This window comes from Cibotium barometz, chromosome 40 (genome assembly GCF_041138505.1).
Source record: "Cibotium barometz isolate CiBa-2024 chromosome 40, ASM4113850v1, whole genome shotgun sequence".
Taxonomy (NCBI): domain Eukaryota; kingdom Viridiplantae; phylum Streptophyta; class Polypodiopsida; order Cyatheales; family Cibotiaceae; genus Cibotium; species Cibotium barometz.
This window is the reverse complement of record NC_141085.1, coordinates 19,031,646-19,054,246: the sequence shown is the minus strand read 5'-3', so window position 1 is coordinate 19,054,246 and position 22,601 is coordinate 19,031,646. Positions and strand designations below refer to the sequence as shown.

The 22,601-nt window shown below is 47.1% G+C and overlaps 1 protein-coding gene across 1 annotated transcript; it reads left to right on the top strand.

Annotated features, from left to right (window-relative positions):
- Positions 1-7,113: 7,113 nt before the first annotated feature.
- LOC147615278 (uncharacterized) lies at positions 7,114-8,114 on the top strand. Its single transcript, XM_086778905.1, has 2 exons — positions 7,114-7,699; positions 7,732-8,114. The coding sequence occupies exons 1-2, from the start codon at positions 7,408-7,410 to the stop codon at positions 7,941-7,943; spliced, it is 504 nt and encodes a 167-aa protein (XP_086635031.1). The 5' UTR covers positions 7,114-7,407; the 3' UTR covers positions 7,944-8,114.
- The last annotated feature ends 14,487 nt before the right edge of the window (positions 8,115-22,601 follow it).

Below are 22,601 nucleotides of genomic sequence, written 5' to 3'. Positions count from 1 at the left end.
AACGGGTGGCTGCAGGCAGCGCTGGACAGAGCAGCGCATATTTTTCTCCACGCACAAGGGGCTGGACTATAGGCGCAGCTGAGTGTCTTCTTGTGCTTGCTTTTTGGGTGAAAACAGTGGGACTGCACATGAGCCTTAACTTTCTCTTTCCCTCCCTTGCTTGCTATGAAACGCCCAATAGCACTGGTGCTTTTTGGAGGGGGCATGTTTTTGCAGAAGGCAGGGGGCTGGCTTCTCTTGACATAAAGGTGGACAGGGGCTGGTTTTTCATGAACATAGTCATCATGTCGATGGCGTTCAACTGATGGAACTTTCAGCTTCTCTTTGCTTTGGATTCAGGACTGTCTTGGGACAATTTATGGGCTGTTTTTGGTTTGGCTGCAAATTCAGCTATGTGCTTGGGTTTTTGGCTGCAAGTACAGGTCAATTGGTTATGTTTCTTGGCATGGGATGGAGCAGATTGTTTTCTTCCTGCTAGAAAGGAACAGAGGGACCTACAGTTATGGGCATCTCTATGTTTCCAGATGTTTCATGAGGGAACAGGTAACGAGATGTTGTTGGGTTAAAGGCTAAATGCCTCCCTTGTATTTGTATATAGCCTTTTATAAGGCTCAATGTATACTTTTAAAGTCTTGGCCAAGTTCACATTGAACTTGGCCTAGGACTATTTTTAAAGGCCCAAAGGCCACAACAATAAAAAAGGGTAAGTGGGCTTCTAAAGCACACAAGCATTACCCCAACTCCAAGAATCGTACGTTTTCTCTCTCTCTCTCATTTTCGAATCTCCACGCTCACCCTCATAGAGGCTCACGCTCCATTTCTCTTGCTCAAGGCTTCAAGCCATTGCATCCGGCCTTCATCTCGTGCACTCTTTCACCCCTACAACTGGTATCAGAGCCATATTAGGGTTACAAAACAGAAAGTGCAGGTGGCTGGACAGCAGCAAAACAGGTGTTTTTTAGCAAGATTTGGCGCTTCTATCGCGAAGCCCCTTGCTTCCGGAGTACTTTAGGGTACCTACAGTGCCAAAACAGCCCTAAACAGGCTGAAATTAGGGCAAAAACAGGTTATGACAGCAAAAACACAGGTTTTTATTTGATGTTTTAACTTGAGGGAACGATTCCTCTTGCTTCCCACAACCCGAAAACACCGAAATTGCCGCAAACAGGTCGCCAAAACAGAGTTTTACAGCAAATTTCAGATTTGCGCAGGTTTTTATAAGCGTGCGGGGGATGCATTTACATTGAGGGAAATGCAAATTGACATAATTTATGCACAATTGACCAAATTTGCTCATGTATGACCATTTGTGGCTCAATTCCATGCAAACTTGATGCTACAAATTGGGGCTTTTCATGCTACATGCTTCTACAGGCTGTGAATTAGCCTTATGTATGTCTTTTGAGGGTAAAAACAACAAAATTTGTTGTTTTTAGACACAAATCAACTTGCTGTAATTTTCTGCGCAGAAAATTCAGAATTGATTTTTTGTGCCCAAACGGACCCGTTTTGCCTTAAATTGCTCCTGTGACCATTTAGAGCTGCAGTGCACACTTCTGTGAGGCTATACTCCGATTTTGGTGCATTTTTGCCCAAAATTTCAGATTGTTAGCCCTTTTGTGCAACTATGGCGTCATCCTCCGACGTGAAGAATCTCTTTGAGATCCGGCGGTTTGAGGGTACAGGTTTTGACCTATGGAAGGAAAGGATTCAAGGAATCCTCTTCCTCAAGGATTGTGACAGGGCATTAGAGGCAGAGAAGCCAGGGGACATGTCTGAGGATGCATGGGCTACTTTGAACAAGAAGGCTATTACGTACATAAAGATGGCCGTTTCTGACGAGATCTTGGTTGATCTCAAAGGTCTTGTCACTGCTTTTGAGCTATGGGCAAAGTTAAAGGCAACGTATGAAAATACAACGCCGGTCAACCAAGTGCATTTGATGCGAAAACTTGTTGGCATGCAGCTGGATGAGTCCAAGAGCGCTGCAGAGCACTTGTCGTTGTTTACAGGTACTTTATCACAGTTACAGGATTCTGGCATGCCTCCCTTTGAGGATAAGCTGAAAGCTATCTTCTTGCTTATGACGTTACCTGATTCTTGGGAAACATTGGTGGTTTCGTTGTCTAACAACCCCAATCTGACCTTTGATGGTGTTAGGGGTTCAATCTTGAATGAGGAAATCAGGAGGAAAGCAAGTGGAGAGGGAGGCAGTGCAGCCAACATGGTTAGAGGCAGGACAGAGAAGAAGACTGCCTATGCACAGAGAGGTAAGAGTAAGAGTAAGGAAAGGGGAAATGCCAGCAAGGGCAAAAGTGATGTGACTTGCTATCAGTGTGGCAGGAAAGGTCACAAGAAACCTGATTGCAAGTTCTACAAAGCAGAATTGGAAAGAAGAAAGAATGGCGGAGACAAAAAGAAAGAGAAGAAGGAAGTCAAGGTAGATGCACAGGACAGCTCTAAGGACAAAGAGAAGGCCAATGTGGCCTCAAGTGTTGTTATTGAGGAACTGTCAGATGTAGAGGACATTCTATGTGCTACTTTGTCAGCTGATGATGTCCATGAGTTTGATGCCTCTCTCTATGTTCATACACAGGATATGCAGATCACTAAAAGTGATCTCATTGATGCTTTGTTGACTGTGAACGATGCATTGTCTCAGACTTGGATTGTTGATTCCGGTGCCTCGTTTCATGTGACTCCTATTAAGGAGTGTTTTTCCACGTTTACTGCAGGCAGCCATGGCCATGTATACCTTGGAAACAATCATGCATGTTCCATTGAGGGTATTGGCACGGTGCATCTTTCTACGGATGGCACGAATGAGCTTGTGCTGCATGATGTTAGATATGTGCCGGGAATCAAGAAGAGTCTGCTTTCTGTTGGGCAGATGGATATGCATGGTTACAGCATCTTGTTTGAGAGAGGATCATGGAAAATGACTAAAGGCTCAAGGCTGATTGTGAAAGGCACAAAGAAAGGGACACTTTACTGCTTGCATGGCAAGGCCTTGTTGGGCAAGTTTATTGCCTTGGCTGAAATTAATTCCCATATGGAATTGTGGCATAAGAGGCTTGGCCATATGAGCCAAAAGGGCCTCACGAAGCTTTGTAACTTGAATAAGCTTGATGCTAAAGGCACAAAGCTTGAATTTTGTAATGAATGTCAATATGGCAAGCAAGTGAAGCGTTCTTATTACTCCGGTGTCTCTCGTAAGCCATGTGTGCTTGATCTTGTCCATTCTGATGTGTGTAGCATGCCCGCCAAGTCTATGGGGGGTGCAAATTATTTTGTCTCTTTTGTGGATGACCATTCTAGAAAAATTTGGGTTTCTTTGATTAAATCTAAGGATGAAGCCTTTGCTGCGTTTAAGCGCTTTCATGCATTTGTGACCACCCAAACAGGTAGAAAGCTGAAATGCTTGCGTACAGACAATGGGGGGGAGTTCACAAGTGCTGAATTTACGAGATTTTGTGAAAATTTAGGCATTAAGAGGGAGCTTACTGTTCCATACAGCCCCTCTTCTAATGGTGTGGCTGAAAGATACAATAGGACACTTTGTGAGAGGGTGAGATGCATGCTGTCCACAGCTAATCTCCCACATGGTTTTTGGGGAGAGGCTTTGAAAACTGCAGTACACATATGCAATCGATCCCCTCACATGTCTATCAAAGGTGACATCCCTGAAGAGGTTTGGTCTGGCAAACCTGCTTCATATGATCACTTACGCGTCTTTGGCTGTGAAGCTTTTGTACATATTAGACCTGAGTTGAGAAGTAAACTCGATGCCAAGTCCATTAAAGGCCTCTTCATGGGATATGGTGAAGAAGGCGAAATGGGTTACAGGATTTGGTTACCTTCACTCAGAAAGGTTGTACGCAGCCGGGATGTTGTGTTTAATGAGGCAAAGCTGCTTAAACACAATTGTGCCTCTCATGGTGACCATAAAAAGGTCAAATTTCAGCATGTACAGCCACCTATTAGGCCTCTTTTAGACCCTCAGGATGCACCACATATGACTGAAAATGTTGATGAGCCAGTGGTGTTTGAGCCAGATGATGTTGGACAGCAAAATGAGGCTCCTGAAGGGCTTGGACAGCAGCCTATCAATGCTGAAAATGGTGCTGAAATTGATGGACAGCAGCCCATACTTGATGATGGTGTTATCCCACCTGATGTAAACCCATTTCCGGATAATGTGGATCATTGGGTGAGGCGTTCTACTCGTCCAAGACGGAATGTGAGTAGATACGATCCCTCTTTGCATTACATTATGTTGACAGATGAGGGGGAGCCTCTTACTTACAACGAGGCAAAGACATGTGAGCACAGCAGCAAGTGGGAGCTTGCTATGCAGGAAGAGGTTAAAGCTTTGCATGCTAATGATACTTGGGACTTGGTTGAATTGCCCAAAGGTAGGAAGGCCATTCCTAACAAATGGGTGTATAAAATCAAGACAGTTGATGCAAAACCCAAGTATAAAGCAAGGCTGGTTGCAAAGGGATATGCGCAAACAAAAGGCATAGACTTTCAGGAAGTGTTCTCTCTTGTTGTGAAGATGACCACTTTGCGTGTCTTGTTTGCCATAGCGGCTGTCCTTGATTTGGAATTAGACCAAATGGATGTACATACAGCTTTTTTGCATGGTGATGTTGAGGAAGAGCTTTATATGAAACAGCCCGAGGGTTTTGTGATTCCCGGAAAGGAACACATGGTATGTAAGCTCAATAGAAGCTTATACGGGCTGAAGCAAGCTTCTAGACAGTGGTACAAAAAGTTTGATGCGTTTATGCTCAAACATGGTTACAAAAGAAGCCATGCAGATCACTGTTTGTATACAAAACTTGATGAGGATGGCAGCCCTATCATTCTTGTGCTCTATGTCGATGATATGCTGATTGCTGGTAAGAAAAGAGGCACTGTTGATGCTCTTAAGCAACAGCTGAAATCTGCGTTTTCTATGAAAGACCTTGGGGCAGCAGAGCATGTTCTTGGAGTGAGAATTAGAAGGCAAAGAGACCAGCGCATATTGTATTTGTCGCAAGAAAAATACATTGAAAAGGTGCTGGACAGGTTTAACATGGCTGATGCAAAGCCACTTAGTGTGCCATTACAGCCACATGTGAAATTCTCCAAGGAAGATTGTCCCAAGTCTGACACGGCAACCAATGAGATGCAAAGTGTTCCTTATGCATCAGCTTGTGGTTCACTTATGTATGCTATGGTTGCTACTAGGCCTGACATAGCCCATGCAGTGGGAGTTGTGAGCCGTTTTATGGCTAATCCAGGCAAATTGCATTGGGATGCAATAAAGTCCATTATGAGGTACTTGAAAGGGACTAAAAACAAATGCCTCTGTTATGGTAAGGGTCCTTTGGAGTTGAAGGGATTTTGTGACTCTGACATGGCAGGTGATGTGGATACACGCAAATCCACAAGTGGTTATGTGTTTACTCTTGCAGGAGGTGCCGTCTCATGGTGCTCTAGACTACAAAAAATAGTTGCACTGTCTACTACAGAGGCTGAATATATTTCAGCCACTGAGGCTTCCAAGGAAGCCATATGGTTGGCACGTTTATGCAGGGAGTTTGGTTTGCCTGACAAGGCACCTATGCTTGGTTGTGATAGCCAGAGTGCCATATGTCTGGCAAAGAATGCCATGTTTCATGCGCGCACAAAGCATATTGATGTGCGTTATCACTTCATTCGAGAGGTGCTTGAGGATGGACTTCTCATTATGGTTAAAGTCCATACGTCACAAAACCCTGCAGATGCTCTCACTAAGTGCTTACCCAAAGCACAACATCAGCTATGCATACAGATGGTGGGAGTTACATAGCTGAAAGGCGCCATTTATGCCTTTAAGTGGGAGGTTGTTGGGTTAAAGGCTAAATGCCTCCCTTGTATTTGTATATAGCCTTTTATAAGGCTCAATGTATACTTTTAAAGTCTTGGCCAAGTTCACATTGAACTTGGCCTAGGACTATTTTTAAAGGCCCAAAGGCCACAACAATAAAAAAGGGTAAGTGGGCTTCTAAAGCACACAAGCATTACCCCAACTCCAAGAATCGTACGTTTTCTCTCTCTCTCTGATTTTCGAATCTCCACGCTCACCCTCATAGAGGCTCACGCTCCATTTCTCTTGCTCAAGGCTTCAAGCCATTGCATCCGGCCTTCATCTCGTGCACTCTTTCACCCCTACAGATGTATGCCGTAGTTGGCACTGTTGTTGAATGGTGCCATGAATGGTTCTGTATGGAAGCAGGACAGAAGTTTCAAAGGGAAACAGGCCTAAGGGTTTCATGTGGAAACAAGTCGTAGGTTTCTCGAGGAAACATGTTTTTGGGTTTCTCTAGGAGGTACGTCACATGCAGGCAGAAGGTACAGGAATGGACACATGTTTGGTACAGCCTTGCTACTGATTGGACAGGGGACAGGGAATCCATGACAGAGATGGATAGTACCCTTGGAAGGTAGAGAGGGTTTGTACAGGTGTGTCGACTGTATGGTATGCTGTGCTGTGATACTCTTTTGAGAGACAGTTTGGGAAGTCTGTGTTATGATGCAGAAGTACTGGATGTGTCAGGGTGTGATGCTGTTCATAGTGTGAGAGGCTATGGATGGTTGTGGCAGCCTTGATCATGGGAGAAAGCTTCTGTATGCAGACTCAATGTGAGAGAGTCTTTTGATATGAACAATGGCTGGACTTGTTTGTGGATGCCGTGTGGATTTGAAGCCATGATGCAGGTTCTTTGCAGGCTTCAGGAGTTCTACTGTGACGGCTGAGTTCCCAGCCTTATATTGTAATCAAAGCTCTTATAATCAATTAAAGAAATACCGCAAGGTGCGCCACTGCGTTTTGGGGCCAATCAGTGTCCGTGTACTGTTTGCAGGAGCACTCTAGCTCCCCTTGTTTGTTTTCCTTTTCTAGGTCCTCAATGGCGTTGAAGTGTTTTATGTGCGAGTGTTTGTTTCACCGCCCGTCAGGCCGGTTTCAAGGTTCCGTTTGCCGGGACATCGTCGACTTTCTCAAGGAGGCGAGTCCGTGGTTGCTTTGGTCGGGACATCGTCGACTTTCTCAAGGAGGCGAGTCCGTGGTTGCTTTGGTCGGGACATCGTCAACTTTCTCAAGGAGGCGAGTCCGTGGTTGCTTTGGTCGGGACAATCGCCAACTTTCCTAAGGGGGCGAGCTCGTGGTTGTCTCATGAGAGTCACATCAAAAGCTTCAACATGAGGAAAGTGAAAAGGAAGTGCAGGACACAGTGCAAGATTGTGTCTTTGCCTATATGAGGTGAAGAGCAAGAGCTGAAGATGAAGCTCAGGAGAAAAGACACCAAGGACAAGAAGTAGTCGGCCAGGAACAAGAAGGAGTTGAAGTGTTATGGTGCAGGAGATGCGTTGAAGGCTATGGCTTTCGACAGTTTGTCACCGGTGGTATCTTCATGGAGGCTTCATGGGTTCGGAAGACAGTTTCTTTCTATGTTTAGCAGTGGTGATCTACTATGCTTCATCGAGGACTTGTGCTTATCACTTGGGTGGAGTGCAAGCAGGTTTTGGGTGCCTGAGGATGTATCAGATGAGGCTCAGATGGAAGTGGAGGAACTTGACGAGGTTCTTATTCCTGAGCATATACTGGCACATAAGGAAAGAAAGGTACAGGGTAAGGTTTCCCGTCGCTATCCTGTGAAGTTCAAGAGCTGTTCACTGATGGATGCGAAGTGGATGGAAGAGGTTCACTGATGGATGCGAAGTGGATGGAGGAGGGTGACTTAGCAGATTCACCTCAGGATTTGCAGCTTTATCTTGATGCCTTTGAGTTGGAGTCGACTCTTGTTACGGCTCATTCAGGTTCAGCAGAGCATAGGTCTGGAGCATTGCCTGATGCTCAAGAGGGGGGTAGCACCTCCGCTCCCTTGTTACAGACAGGCTCAGTTGTCATCTAGGAGTCGCTTGGTGACATCTTTGTATTCACCCGAAGGTACTGAGGCTGACAGTACATCTGCTTATGGGACTTCTATGATTTTGTGTTCTAGACACATGAGATGATGGTAAAGTTGGGTATGGTTCATAGTCGGCCGCACCTTGAACTATAACTGCAACTATGGATAACTCTATGGAGGGCATAAGTCTTGCGAGCAGTCTTAGAGTTGGCAATATGGATCGAACTCTATTTGTGCATGTATGCATACACTTTTTGAGGTAGAGGTATTTTTGTATTCTGGTGCCATTGGATCCTGGTACCATTGAGAATACATTGGGAAATACTCTGCATTGTGTTGAGTGTTGCATGTATATTGGTATGATACATCAAGTGCTTTATTATGTTCATGGATGCACCATTGGGTGTAACTCCTGCGGGATGGCCATGAGAAAGTACTTAGTGGATGTAGTGTTTGGATGCATTGAGTGCTTGCATATGCTCATGTTGTACCATCAGTCGTGGGTCCTGCGGGATGCCCATGGGCGTAAGGCTTGCGAGCAACCCTTAGACTGTTACTTTGGAGTAGGTAGAGCATTTTGAGGAGCATATTGTTTGCGAATGCATATATGTGTCATTGCATATGTTTGTCATATGTAGAATGATGCATGGTTTTGTTTTTGGCTAACACCGTTAACGTGTTTCCATTTGGTTTTAGACTTTTGCTGTAGGTTCTGAAGGAACAAGCAAGAGGTGTTTGTCACTTTGGTGTGACAGTGTGGCTTATTGTGCAGGATGATTATTTTATCACCCAGATGCATTGGAAGGCCATTGCTTTTGTCATATGGGGAGTCTTTGCTCACAAGATGCTTTACTATGCCATTGAGTGCAATCGAGGACGCTTGCCATTATTCAAGAGGGGGGTATGTTACGACCCTGTGTTTTTCTCTGGACAGTATGCAGCTGTGCACGGGGACATGGTGGACAGTGTGAATGGCATTAGATTGGAGTTAAAAAGGAAGCCCATGTGTGGACAACCCCAAGTAAGAAGGGGGCAAAAAGATTTTAACTTAAAAGGTTTCAAAAACCATTAAAAAATCATTATAATGCCCTTCATGAAAGAAAACGTGGCCCTTATGCTATTTTGGGGCCACGTGTGTGCTTTTCTGAAGAAGAGGGGCTGGCGGGCAAAAAGGAGGCGCCTATCTCTTGATGAGTGTGTGCTTTCCGCAGGAGGAGGACTACTCTTACACGCTGGTTTCCTCCTTTTCACAGAGGCGGCTGCTGGACAGAGGAGTACTTGTGGGATGGTTCTCCTTTGCAAGGACAGCAGGCTCTACAGGCTTCTGACAGGTTGCAGAAGGGAAGGCGTTAGTGGCTGTGGGACTGGGACTGAACAGCCACGCTGCAGGTACAGGTGTCAGCATGACACGCTCTCTCTCTCTCTCTCTCTTGGCAAACGGGTGGCTGCAGGCAGCGCTGGACAAAGCAGCGCATATTTTTCTCCACACACAAGGGGCTGGACTATAGGCGCAGCTGAGTGTCTTCTTGTGCTTGCTTTTTGGGTGAAAACAGTGGGACTGCACATGAGCCTTAACTTTCTCTTTCCCTCCCTTGCTTGCTATGAAACGCCCAATAGCACTGGTGCTTTTTGGAGGGGGCGTGTTTTTGCAGAAGGCAGGGGGCTGGCTTCTCTTGACATAAAGGTGGACAGGGGCTGGTTTTTCATGAACATAGACATCATGTCGATGGCGTTCAACTGATGGAACTTTCAGCTTCTCTTTGCTTTGGATTCAGGACTGTTTTGGGACAGTTTATGGGCTGTTTTTGGTTTGGCTGCAAATTCAGCTATGTGCTTGGGTTTTTGGCTGCAAGTACAGGTCAATTGGTTATGTTTCTTGGCATGGGATGGAGCAGATTGTTTTCTTCCTGCTAGAAAGGAACAGAGGGACCTACAGTTATGGGCATCTCTATGTTTCCAGATGTTTCATGAGGGAACAGGTAACTAGATGTATGTCGTAGTTGGCACTGTTGTTGAATGGTGCCATGAATGGTTCTGTATGGAAGTAGGACAGAAGTTTCAAAGGAAAACAAACAGGCCTAAGGGTTTCATGTGGAAACAGGTCGTAGGTTTCTCGAGGAAACATGTTTTTGGGTTTCTCCAGGAGATAGGTCACATGCAGGCAGAAGGTACAGGAATGGACACATGTTTGGTACAGCCTTGCTACTGATTGGACAGGGGACAGGGAATCCATGACAGAGATGGATAGTACCCTTGGAAGGTAGAGAGGGTTTGTACAGGTGTGTCGACTGTATGGTATGCTGTGCTGTGATACTCTTTTGAGAGACAGTTTGGGAGTCTGTGTTGTGATGCAGAAGCACTGGATGTGTCAGGGTGTGATGCTGTTCATAGTGTGAGAGGCTATGGATGGTTGTGGTAGCCCTGATCATGGGAGAAAGCTTCTGTATGCAGACTCAATGTGAGAGAGTCTTTTGATATGAACAATGGCTGGACTTGTATGTGGATGCCGTGTGGATTTGAAGCCATGATGTAGGTTCTTTGCAAGCTTCAGGAGTTCTACTGTGACGGTTGAGTTCCCAGCCTTATATTGTAATCAAAGCTCTTATAATCAATTAAAGAAATACCGCAAGGGACGCCACTGCGTTTTGGGGCCAATCGGTGTCCGTGTAGTGTTTGCAAGAGCACTCTAGCTCCCCTTGTTTGTTTTCCTTTTCTAGGTCCTCAATGGCGTTGAAGTGTTTTATGTGCGAGTGTTTGTTTCACCGCCCGTCAGGCCGGTTTCAGCGCCCCTGTCCAAGCTGCCACTCCGAGGTCTCTGTGGCCTGAGCAGGTGTCCCGGAGGCTGCCTGCCGAGCTACATCTGTGGGCGGGCCATCAAGGGCCTGCTGCTGCGGTGAAGGTCGAGGTCTCCTGCGAGGGCAGGCCTTCGCCAGATGGCCAACCTGCCTGCAAATAAAGCACTGGTTCGGGAGCCCCGATGTCACGTGCACACCAGTCAGGTGTACAGTGACATGGCATCATTTTATGGCATCATCAGTAGTCATCAGGCATTATTCAGGCATTTATGCAATTTTATAGGCATTTATGAGGCAGCCGACTGGCTTTATTGGTATTTTATGGGAGATATGTACTGGCCGACTGCAGCCCATCTGGCCGACCAGCCCTCTCACCCATATATATTCAGGCGCCTCTCCATTCAGCATAGCAAGCTCATCATTCAAGCATTCATCAGTGTGTTCTCCAACGCATCTCCTCCAGGAAGCATTGGGAGCAGCAGAACCAGCCAACGCATCAAGCATTCAGTAACGCATCATCATCAGCATTCGGCCTCAGCAAACGCATCAACATTCAGCCCATCAGTTCTGCGTTTCATCATCAGGTCAGCATTCAGCATCTGTACCAAGCCTCCCTTCAGCGTTTCCTTCCCAGGAGACAAGGGAAAGATAGTGGACAGCAGTTCATCCCGCATATTCAGCATATTCAGCATATAGGCAGCATATTCAGCAGTATAGATCCATTTGGATCTCATTGTAACCGCATTCATCATCTAATATAGCTGCATTGCATTGACACATATTTGTCTATCTCTTAAACATCATTAAGTGCAGTTTAGTTAGACTAAGGTTGTGATTACTACGGTCTCAAGCTCCCACATGTCACATTGGTATCAGAGCGTTACAGGGTAACCAGCCTTAGAGCATGTTCAGTTCATCAGTCATTCAGTCAGACATCATGTTAATCGCTTCCGCACAGTTAAACCCAGTTCTCAAAATCTTGCAAGCCACCCTTAGGGATTTTCCCTTAGGTCTGCATCAGTAACCCATCCATCTGCATTCTTGCACAGCATATAGGGTTGCACATGGCTTGCATAGCAGTCATCTTAGCAGTCAGTCTTGCATATAGCAGTCAGTCTTGCATACATGTTGCCCATGAACTCTCAGGGAAGAATGACATCCATCATCAAAGGAGGACATAAGTTTTGGCTTCAACTGGCAGCAGCAGGGGGTTTCTCTTCCACAGAAGACGGAAGTTTGCTCCAACATCGCCTCAGGAGGTTCAGAGCTTCAGGTACGACGGAGATGGTAGGTGAAAGGTTTCCAGAGGCAGGTCAGGGGTGACTCAGGTATTTGCCATTCAGTTCCCGCAGTACATGGAGTCTTGGCTCAAAGGATTTCACTCCTGCAGACGGCCTCAGTCCCAGCAGAAGACAGAAGGGGTAGTGGTTCGGAGGAGAAGGATCGCAGAGGAGTCAAAGGTTGCCAGGTTTATCACCCAGCAACAATTTAGCAGCGGGGAATGTCACGTGCACACCAGTCAGGTGTACAGTGACATGGCATCATTTTATGGCATCATTAGCATCATCAGTAGTCATCAGGCATTATTCAGGCATTTATGCAATTTTATAGGCATTTATGAGGCAGCCGACTGGCTTTATTGGTATTTTATGGGAGATATGTACTGGCCGACTGCAGCCCATCTGGCCGACCAGCCCTCTCACCCATATATATTCATGCAAGCTCATCATTCAAGCATTCATCAGTGTGTTCTCCGACGCATCTCCTCCAGGAAGCATTGGGAGCAGCAGAACCAGCCAACGCATCAAGCATTCAGTAACGCATCATCATCAGCATTCGGCCTCAGCAAACGCATCAACATTCAGCCCATCAGTTCTGCGTTTCATCATCAGGTCAGCATTCAGCATCTGTACCAAGCCTCCCTTCAGCGTTTCCTTCCCAGAGGAAAGATAGTGGACAGCAGTTCATCCCGCATATTCAGCATATTCAGCATATAGGCAGCATATTCAGCATATAGGCAGCATATTCAGCAGTATAGATCCATTTGGATCTCATTGTAACCGCATTCATCATCTAATATAGCTGCATTGCATTGACACATATTTGTCTATCTCTTAAACATCATTAAGTGCAGTTTAGTTAGACTAAGGTTGTGATTACTACGGTCTCAAGCTCCCACATGTCACACCCGAGAACTCCACTCTCTGATCAATCCATCCCCCCCCCCCCCCCCCCCTATCCTAGGTAGCTGAATGACCTTCGAAAGGGAGGAGATGTCAGACACCAAAACTCTGACCGAAGGTAGCCCAGCTGCTCTGGCCACCATTGAAGCTGCTGTGGGGCCAGTCTCTAGCACCGAACCCACCAATGCTCCTAGCCTAGAAAGGAGCGGAAGGTACTCCCGACGGAGTCCAGGGAAGCAAACTGTAACATGGAAAAGGCGCTCTCCCTGCTCGGCCGCTGCTAGGTCAAAGCCATGCTGCCAAGGTCTGAAGAAAGCCCGAGCACCCCTCATGTCAAGGGGACTCATGGCTAGGACCTTGGCCACGCTCTGGGCTGTCTCGAACTCGATCTGGTAGTGTCCACGGCCCAGTAGCTGAACGTCCAGGATCTTGCCCACATCTGCAAGAAGGCGGGCCTGAGAAGATCCCGGATCTCCCTCTGCTGGGGCGAGTGCCGACTATACGGCAGATGGTGGAATGTGCCTCGAGGCGTTCCACCTCTGCGGCGAGGCTCGCTTCCTCTTCTGGCGAAAGAGAAAGCCTGATGGGGGTGTCCTCAGGGGCGGGCGAGGGGGCTGTGGGGGAGTCCCTCTGAGGCGGGGCGGGAGGAGCCTCCATCAGTGTCTGAAGCTATGTCGAAGGCGGAGCGAATGCGGAGAGTCCTGCAAGAACCGAGCTGCACACAAAGGACGGAGGGGGAAGGCGGAAGGCAAAAAGGAAGAAAACCCCAGGGGGGACGGAAAAATCAGAAAAGGAAAGGGGGGGGTAAGGCGGCGAAGACAAAAAGCCCCTAGGGGGGAGGCGGAAGCAGCGCGAGAAAGGGGGCGGGGGGGAAGAAAAGACGACGGCGGCTAAAGGGGAGCGGGGCGCTGAAGAAAGACGGGAGGGCGCGAAGGAGAGGAGCAGGAGCAGGGGACGGCGGCGCTATAGCGCTGGGGCGCGCAGAACAGCCAGGCGGGGGAGGGGGGGGGGGGGGGGGGCAAACGCGAGGGCAGGCGGGGGGGGGGGGGAGCAGACGTGAAGGCGGGGATGGGGGGAGGGCGTGCAGTCACAGCGCGAGCAGGGGGGGGGGGAGCGAGAGCTTCAGCGAGCCGTTTTTTCTCCCGACTATGATTGTTGACTTGCAGCTACTCTCGGGTTATCACAGAGGTTCAATGTACAACACTTATTTGGCCCGTTTTTTAATTATTTTAGTTAGTGGTCATTGCTCAGTAGTTAATAGATTAGTTTTCATTTCAGTATTACCATTGTCTTTCATGCTATTTTTGTATGGATGCTAGATATTCCTTATTTTATATATATATATATATATATATATATATATATATAACGTGAACGTACTTATCTTGATGTGTAATGTACGTACTCGTACCGTACATGTACCATACCGCACCGTACCTAAAGTACTTAACCACTATGGGCTGAAGTCTCCTGCTGATGGCCTTGGCCAAGATCTTATAGGCGGTCCCTAGAAGAGTGATGGGTGTCCACTGTCGGATCTCCAATCTGTCACCACCCTCCTTAGGAATCAAGTGTATCAAACCCTCTGAGAGCCTCTCTGGCATGGTACCTGTGAGCATAATCTCATTGAAGGCAGCTCGAAGGCTGCCTACCATGTGGTCCCAGTGACGAAGAAAGAAAGAGACTGGAAGCCCGTCCACCCCCAGGCATTTGCCCCTAGGAAGTGTCGTCAATGCCTCCGTCGGCTCCTTAGCAATAAATGGAGTCAATAAGAAGGACCGAAGAGAGGGGGGATCCACCTCTCTCGTGTGCTGCCAAACCCTCTCGCGCGCGTCCATCACTTGTGGGGATAATGGGGCACCAGTGAGCAGAGATCGAAAAAAATCCATGGCGATGGCTCTCACATGGGGGGGATCAGAAACAATGGCTCTCGCATGGGGGGGATCAGAAACAATGGCTCCATCCTGGCCACACAACTTGCGAATGCCGTCTCTCTTCCTGTGGGGGCTGGCTATCTCAAAGAAATCCCCTGTGACTCTGTCGCTGGATTGGGTCCAGAGTGAAGCTCTAGCATGGTACCTATACTCCACCCTCCTCTCCTCTATGGATCTAATCTCTGTGCGGGTGGTAGCAAGCTGACTCTCAATCCACGGGCTATCTGGGAACTGTCCTGAAGCCGCTGTAAAGAAGCTAGACCCCTCCTCAGACTCCTCTCCTACTCCCGAAATCCCTCCAATTTGCTCTCGGTTGCCTCCTGTACGTGATCTTCCCCAGGCCCACATCCAATGTGCACGCAACAGAGCCTGAAATAAAGTCCAGTCCCGCCCATATCTGCTCTATCCTGTTGCAGATCTCGAGGTCCTGAATGAGGCTATCCAGAATCCTAGAGCTCGCATGCCTGTCCTGCCTCTAGGGGTCCTCTTAGGACAGAATAACCAGGGCATGATCTGAAAAAGTAGTGCCTGCTGCCAAGAAACTGATCATGCCCCCACGGCCGCAAGCCCACTCATCAACATAAAACCTGTCAAGTCTAGAGAGGTTGGGACTGGTGTTGCTCCTATTCGATCGCGAGAAGCTAAGGCTCCCAAGGCTACGCCCAAACTCTGGAAGATGCCAAGGGTCCTGTCCCCTAAGTGCCAGTATCATCTCCTCCCAAGTAGAGTACTCTGCTCCTGAGATTGTGGCCGTACTCTTTTCCTCCAAGTCTATCCTCTGCTGCCTCTATCATGTTAAAATCACCACCCATGCACCAAAAGTCAGCCTGGGGAAGGGCCTGCCAGATTGTGCTCCAAAAGAGGGCTCTACCTGCAACGACGTTTGGGGTATAAGCCAACGCTAGCCTCCAATCAAAATGGTAACCCACTGTGCTCGCCTTGGAACTATTGACTCCTGAGCCTATCATTGTTGGCAAAAGCTGCTCACTGACAGAAATACAAACTCCTCCTTGCGTCCATGAAGGGCCGAAGGATGGAGACCAGAAAGTGTGACTCCTGCCTGGTAAAATCTTCCCGCATCGGCGGGTGCACCCCTTAGAAAGGTGGTGCTCCTGGAGGAAAATAATGTCGATAGGACCTGCAATTGTAGCTCTCTGAAGCTTTCCTTTGAGGACGCCTTGTCTCTGAAAGCACTGAGGCCCTCCTAAACCCTGAATGTTCCATGAGACTATCCGCATATCAATCTCTATGTGAGGTGGAACTAACGGAACTATCCTCCACTCGAAGAGTCTTGGGCGAGGGTTTAGACGGGGAATAATCACAATCCGTCCTGGGATGAAGGCACGCCAAGTGGGCACGGATCCTGTCTTCCATGTGACGCCACTGTGTCCGAGCATGAGAGTATACTCCAAACTCCATCGATCGCAATGGAGGTACCTATAAGAAGGGGGGAGAGGTACTGTGATGACTGAAATATGCATGAACACAAAAAGCAACACCTCCAAGCTGGAGGCCACCATCTCCCCGTCCTGGTCTTTGTGGCCTGAGCCTCCAAGCTCCATCCTAGCCAATGGCCATAGATGGGTGAGTGCATTGTCCTACACATGAAGCAGTGCCAGTCCGTACTGTGAGTCTCCCTCTGGAATGACGTCAGTTGACCTGAGTGTTTGGTTTGCAACCACATGCCAGGCATCTGTAGGAAGCATGTAGGAATTGCATGTAGGATGGGGTGTAGCCCATAGGGCTACCCCAGAAGTGAGTGTTATACTCTTGATATGGGCATTGGGTATGCTTAAGCTACCCAAGAGGGGCCAAGAAGGCCCTAGGCCTTGCCCACCAACCCATAGAAGCGCCGGGCAAGCTGTCGAAGAAGGCCCTAGGCCTTGCCAACCAACCCAAAGAGGGTTGGGCAAGCTGTCGGCCAGGCCAAGGGGCTTGGCCAGGCAACCAACAGGCCCTAGAGCCAGCCCAGCCAGGCGGCCATGGGGGGGAAGGAACAACAAGAAAGGATTGCCAAAACAAGACCAGCATTTGGTTGAAGGGCAAGAAAGGGTCTGGAAGGCAGCAGCGTGCCACGAAGGAGAACCAGAACCAATAAAAAGCGGGAAGGAGATAGTCTTGTGGACCAGCTCAGCCATGGATAATATACTGCTAAATGAGCTTAGGGAACATGTGCTGGCTACCACCATGCAGCTTGAAGAGAAGGTAAACGATGAATCTACACTCAAGGTGCAAGTCGAAGAGCTGGAAGGGTTGGTTCAAGAATTAAAAGAGCAGGCTGGGAAAGTGATACAAGCGCTGAAGAAGTCTCTGCAAGCATGCAAAATCCCAAGGAAGACACGGAAGGGATCACAAATGACAAAGGAAGAACTGAATGTGGCATTGACCACTGCCCAAGCAGAGCTGAGAAAGAAAAATGAAGCCTTTTGGACGGTCAAGAAAACGCACAGTGCCAAGACAAGATTGAAGACTTCCAAAAGTGGGCCAAGTGGGTGCAGGGAGCCAAGGAAGCATTGCAAGCAAAAAAAGAGACATGCTGGTAGAACTCAGTGGAACAGCTCCGGACCAGGGTCAACTGTTGGAAGCAAGGCCTTATGTCTGTGGTTGTTATGGTCAGTGCGTACTTGATCTAAGTGTGTGCGTGAATGGCTGCTAAGCTGTGTTGTATGTGTACTTGGTCAACATAGTGTGTAAGTGTATGTATGTGTGTGAACCCACTCTTATGAGTGAGGTAGTGTGTTTGTGTGTGAACCACCTCTTAGAGGGGTTATAATAATATCTAGATTTTGTGTTTGACATAAGTGGTGATGTCATTGAGGCAACCTTTGTAACCTATAAAGGTACATGTACTTCACTGAATTGATCAAGCAACTATCACATCATTTGAGTTCACTCTCTCTCTAACTCCCTCTCCCTTCCTCTCTCTATCATTCTCGGCTTACACTCCATAGCCATGGCTGTCATCTTCAAGCCCCCAACAGAGGTATTGGAGCACTTAGGTTCTACTACTACATGTCCATGGCTCCTTTGATTCCTATGCCCGTGGTCTCCTATGCCTTCTGCTGCAACTACTCCTACTTGTGAGCCTCCAGGTTGCCATCATCAACAGTGTTTGTGAGCCTCCACATGCCATTTGTTTCTGTTGTGCCCCACCGCCTAGCCTACATGGTCCAACATTAAGGCTTAAAAGCCTTTTGAAGGCTTAGCCTAAGGCTTATTAAAGCCTTTAATCCACGTGTTCATTGCCCACTGATTCTCTGTAGTAGCCGACGCCAACAATCTGCTCGACATCACATGCTTGTCACGTGCGTCCCGCACTTAGATGCCACGTGGACATATATGAACAAGAAGGTGCAGGACCTGGAGTGGAAAATTGGTCCCATGTGAGCCGAGTCCGGGACGAGTTAGCCATGGTTCCACTCCATGCGTCTGAGATCAGTGTGCATTGTCCTGCACATGAAGACATGCTAGTCCGCGCTGTGAGTCTCCCTCTAGAATGATGACAATGGTTCTATGTATCTGGTATGATACTGGATGCTAGACGTCTGTGTAGGCATGTAGGAGTTGCATGTAGAGATGGGGCCAGCCCATAGGGCTACCCCAAGATCATTTATGTGGGCATGGGGGAGGTGTAGAACCACCCCCAAGGGGCCAGGAGGGGCCCGGCAGTGCCCACCAGCCATGTGATGGGCTGGAAGGGCTGTCGGCCAGTCCTAGGGCCTCTAGACAGGCAGCCGACAGGACATCATGCCCTTTATAGCCTGTCCACCAGGTGTGGGGCAGCCCACACAGGCTGCCCAACAGTCCATAGCCATGCGCGCAAGTGGCCAGGCCACTTTACTGAAGTGTGAAAACCTTTTTCAGCATTTTATTGCTATTTGTGCAATTCTTGAGCATTAATTGATGCTACCCGACTACACGCTGCTGGCCGACTGGGTGCCTAAGGAGGTATAAAAGGCCAACCTTGTTTTCATTCATTGCATCTCATATTTCACAAAGTGTTCCAGCAACTCAAGGGCCTGGACAGCTAAGGGAGAAGCTAATGCAAGGGTGAAAGCTGAAGGTCAAGGGCAGAGATTTATCTCAGCCAATACAGGTCAAAGTACACTCTTTATTTTCTGATTTGCATCATTCTAATAAATCAAATACACCATTCGTGGTGGGGGCCCTACAGAGGATATTTGGGACCCAATACTGTGTCCTCTCCTACCCTCTCCTACCCTCTCTCTCTCTCGCTATTTTTCTGCACATCTACTTTTAGTTTTGTGGTTATTCTCGTGAACGGTTGCTGATTTCTGAGCATTGAAGTTACCAATCTACCCCGAAGCTTCTGCATGTTACAGTGCTGGCATTTTCTCCTTTTGCTGCCGCCTCTACCCTCTGTGTCCCAAGCTATTGCACCTGCCCAAGCTGCATATTCAGTCCATCGTCTTCTTCTTGACATCTACCTCTGTGCGCTGATGTGTGCTAAGCACTCTGTGCTGCCTCCACTTGAGCCTTTGCTACTCCATCTTTATCAAACGTTTGCTCACATCCAGTTCAACCCAAAGCAGCGGCTCAGCAGTAGAAAGCCCTAGATCTACAATAACCTGAAAAAATCAACATTTAAAAAAAAAAAGAAGGTACAAAAATATTTGGGGCTTTTCAAGAATCTACCATTGAAGTGCCTTACAGAAAATCAGGTTTTTTGCTTGCTTAATCAAAGCATTAATCTTAAATCCCCCAACATTTTTCAAAATTGAGCACATATGGTATTGGGGGTTGAGAGCCTCCTATAGCATTAAATCCCCCAACATTTTCAAAATTGAGAGCATATATCAAGCATTGGAGTGTTGCTTCAACCTCCTATAGCATCAGTTTCAAAAAGCCCTAATTTTTGGGAAACCCTAATTTTTTCGGAGGGATGAGATGAAAAATGTGCTAGCTTAAGTGGTGAAGGTGTGTATAAGCCCAGCGGGGCGTGGCGTGACAGATTCAACGTGTCCAAGAGATAAAGATAGAGAGAGAGAGGGAAGAGAGCGGCGGGCAGCCAGGTTGAGCTGGGCAGAGGTGGCGCAAGGAGGTGAAGCCAGTGGTGAGGTAGATGATGAAGATGATGATCTCCACAACTTTATGCACTTGATGCCCAAACAAGAGGGCTCTAGCTTCTTTTATACCTTAGGGAAGCCTTGCTTTCTGCCAAAAGCTTGTCCATGCTTTGGCTTTTGCCTTTTACTCTTTGCTTTTGTTTTTGCTTCTTTTACTTTTATTAATAAAATATTGCCCGTCTTTTAATGAAGTTGTGCTTTGCTTTTCTGACTTCAGGGCCTTGCTTTTTGGCCTTGGAGCTGCTTTTTCGAAAAACAGCTTTTTGCTTTTTGCTCTGGCTCAGTCTCCTCTTTCCAATGGTGCCCTTGGCTCGTGGTCAACCCAATTTGACTTTTTGCCTTTTCTTGCTTTTTGACTAAGACTGGTGCTTTTTCTTGAGCCAATTTCATGATTCCTGTTCCCATGCTTTCATCAACCTGTCCATGTTTCACGCATGTGTTCCATCATGTGAAATAGAGCTAGGAGGGCCAAATAGCTACATTCCCTTCCTCTTACATCGCAGTTGTCCTCAAGTTGTCCTCAACTACGGACTGCAAGTGTTCTAAGTATATCCATATGTTCCAAATATTTCCTGATACTAGTCTTGTCGAGTGAGCTTGTGCATCTGGTCTTTCCCCATATATGTGGTGCCATCTGCTCATCTTGCAACATCTCTGTCTTATCTTTGACCAATGGTTTTGTTCTTGATGGTACTTCTTCAAGGCCTTTCACATGTGTTAGATATAATAAATGCATACTTACCTTCTACAAAAACTAGACAGAAGCTAGTCAACAAACAAGTATGCGTCATTCGCGTCTACTAGGTATTCCAGGTATTGGCCAGGTAGTCTAGAGTCCAGTGGACTATCACATGACATAAATCCAAGCAATATCCATACATCAAAAAACAGCACACAAAGTCAAAGAAATTCAAATATACATCAATATGTAGTGCACAAGTAATGATCCTCCTGTTCATGGATTGTTCTATCTGGTTTCATCGGAAACCGTGTTGATCTATCTGGCTCCCGAGGGAAACCGCTCAGACTATTGCTCAAGGCCATCTGGTCACTAGGACCGCCCGAGAGTTTATCAATAGTTATCTGGGCCATCTGGTTACATTGACCGCCCGACTATGAAATCCAATACAACCATTTGGGCCACTTGGTCACAATGACCATCTGACTATGAAGTCCAAGATATCTGGCATCATTTCATAAAAGAATCTTTTTTTATGACAAGAAAAGGCACAAAATTTCCATTCTAAAATCTGTTCCAATACAATCCTAGAAGTCCTCATCTAAGACTTTCATAGGCCACAACATGGCTCTCATGGTACAAGATTTCTCCAATGCAATATCCTCTTGACAAACTTCCTGGCAGAATGTTCAATTTGATAATCTTCCGATCTGTCTGGCTTCTTGCTTTAGCTTGTCAGGACAATTTGCAGCTATATGTTCCTTGTTTCCACATTGGAAACACTTCCCTTCTTTGGCGTATTCCTCACGTTGCTTGAGGGACAATCTTCTTCGAAAGAGTGGAGGTTTGTCCTCCTTCCGCTCCTCTTGAGACTCAGCTCTTGATGGGGATCGCGATGTCTTTAAACTTCTTCCTTTGAGGTGGATCCCGATTGTCGTTCTTTGTCTTGTCATGCATCTAAGGCATATAGAAGGCCTCGGCTTCTAAAGCCTTGTCTTGGGCTTCTTCCAACATTTTCGGTCTAGCCATATAAACTGCTTGCATAAGCTTAGGTTGCAATCCATTCACATACTTACGCATCGCATCTCCATTAGTGGTGGAATGGGAGTATCTGTAGTAAACTTCAAAGAAACTGCTAAAAATTTGTTAAGGTAAGATACCACATTCTCACCAACTTTCTACTTTACCTCATACCATTCCTTCTGCACATTTGCTTCAAAGTTTGCGGGTAGGAACTTCTTGTTGAATAGTCTTGAAGTCGGTCCATGTCTTCGGCTCGGTCCCTTCTATACTACTTTTAGCCACCAATTCAAGGCGGCATCCTCAAATGCATGCGAACCATGCGAAGCTTTGACTTTTCAGAGTAGTCATCTCCTCTAAAAGCTGGATCAAACTGTTTAACAGAAGATAATGCTTTTTGTGTATCCTGCTTTCCATGAAAAGCATCAAACTTGATTCTCCTCTCTCTCAGTTTAAAGTCCATCTTGCCGATTGATGACGGCTCCTTTGCCTTCCTTTCCTTTTATCGGTCCCGAAGAAGCTACATCCGAAAGAGCGGGGCTAGGGATGGCCTCCCTATTTCCTCCACGAGAAATAGACCGGGTAGCTCTAGATCCTTCTGCAATGGTGACTCCTTTGGCCCGAAGATAGGCTACTATGATGATGCCATTGCTCTGGAATATACAAAGCCACATGCTTTTGCTACTGAAATGGTTGTGTCAGCCATGATCAGGGCACAGCTTAATTTTTCGCACATCAAAGTGAGAAGTGGAGCATAGGAGGCTAGATGAGAAGGCAGGACTTGGACACGCTCTAGTCAGCAGGCACTGAAGAGAGTATGAACTGAACCTCGGTATAGTGCAAGAATGAAGATAGAATTTGTATCTAGCAGCCTCAATGCACCAATTGACCCAAGTGAGAAAGGTTGACCAGATCTGAGCTTCCGGATGACTTTCTGGATCCAAGATTTCTTTTTTTATAAAA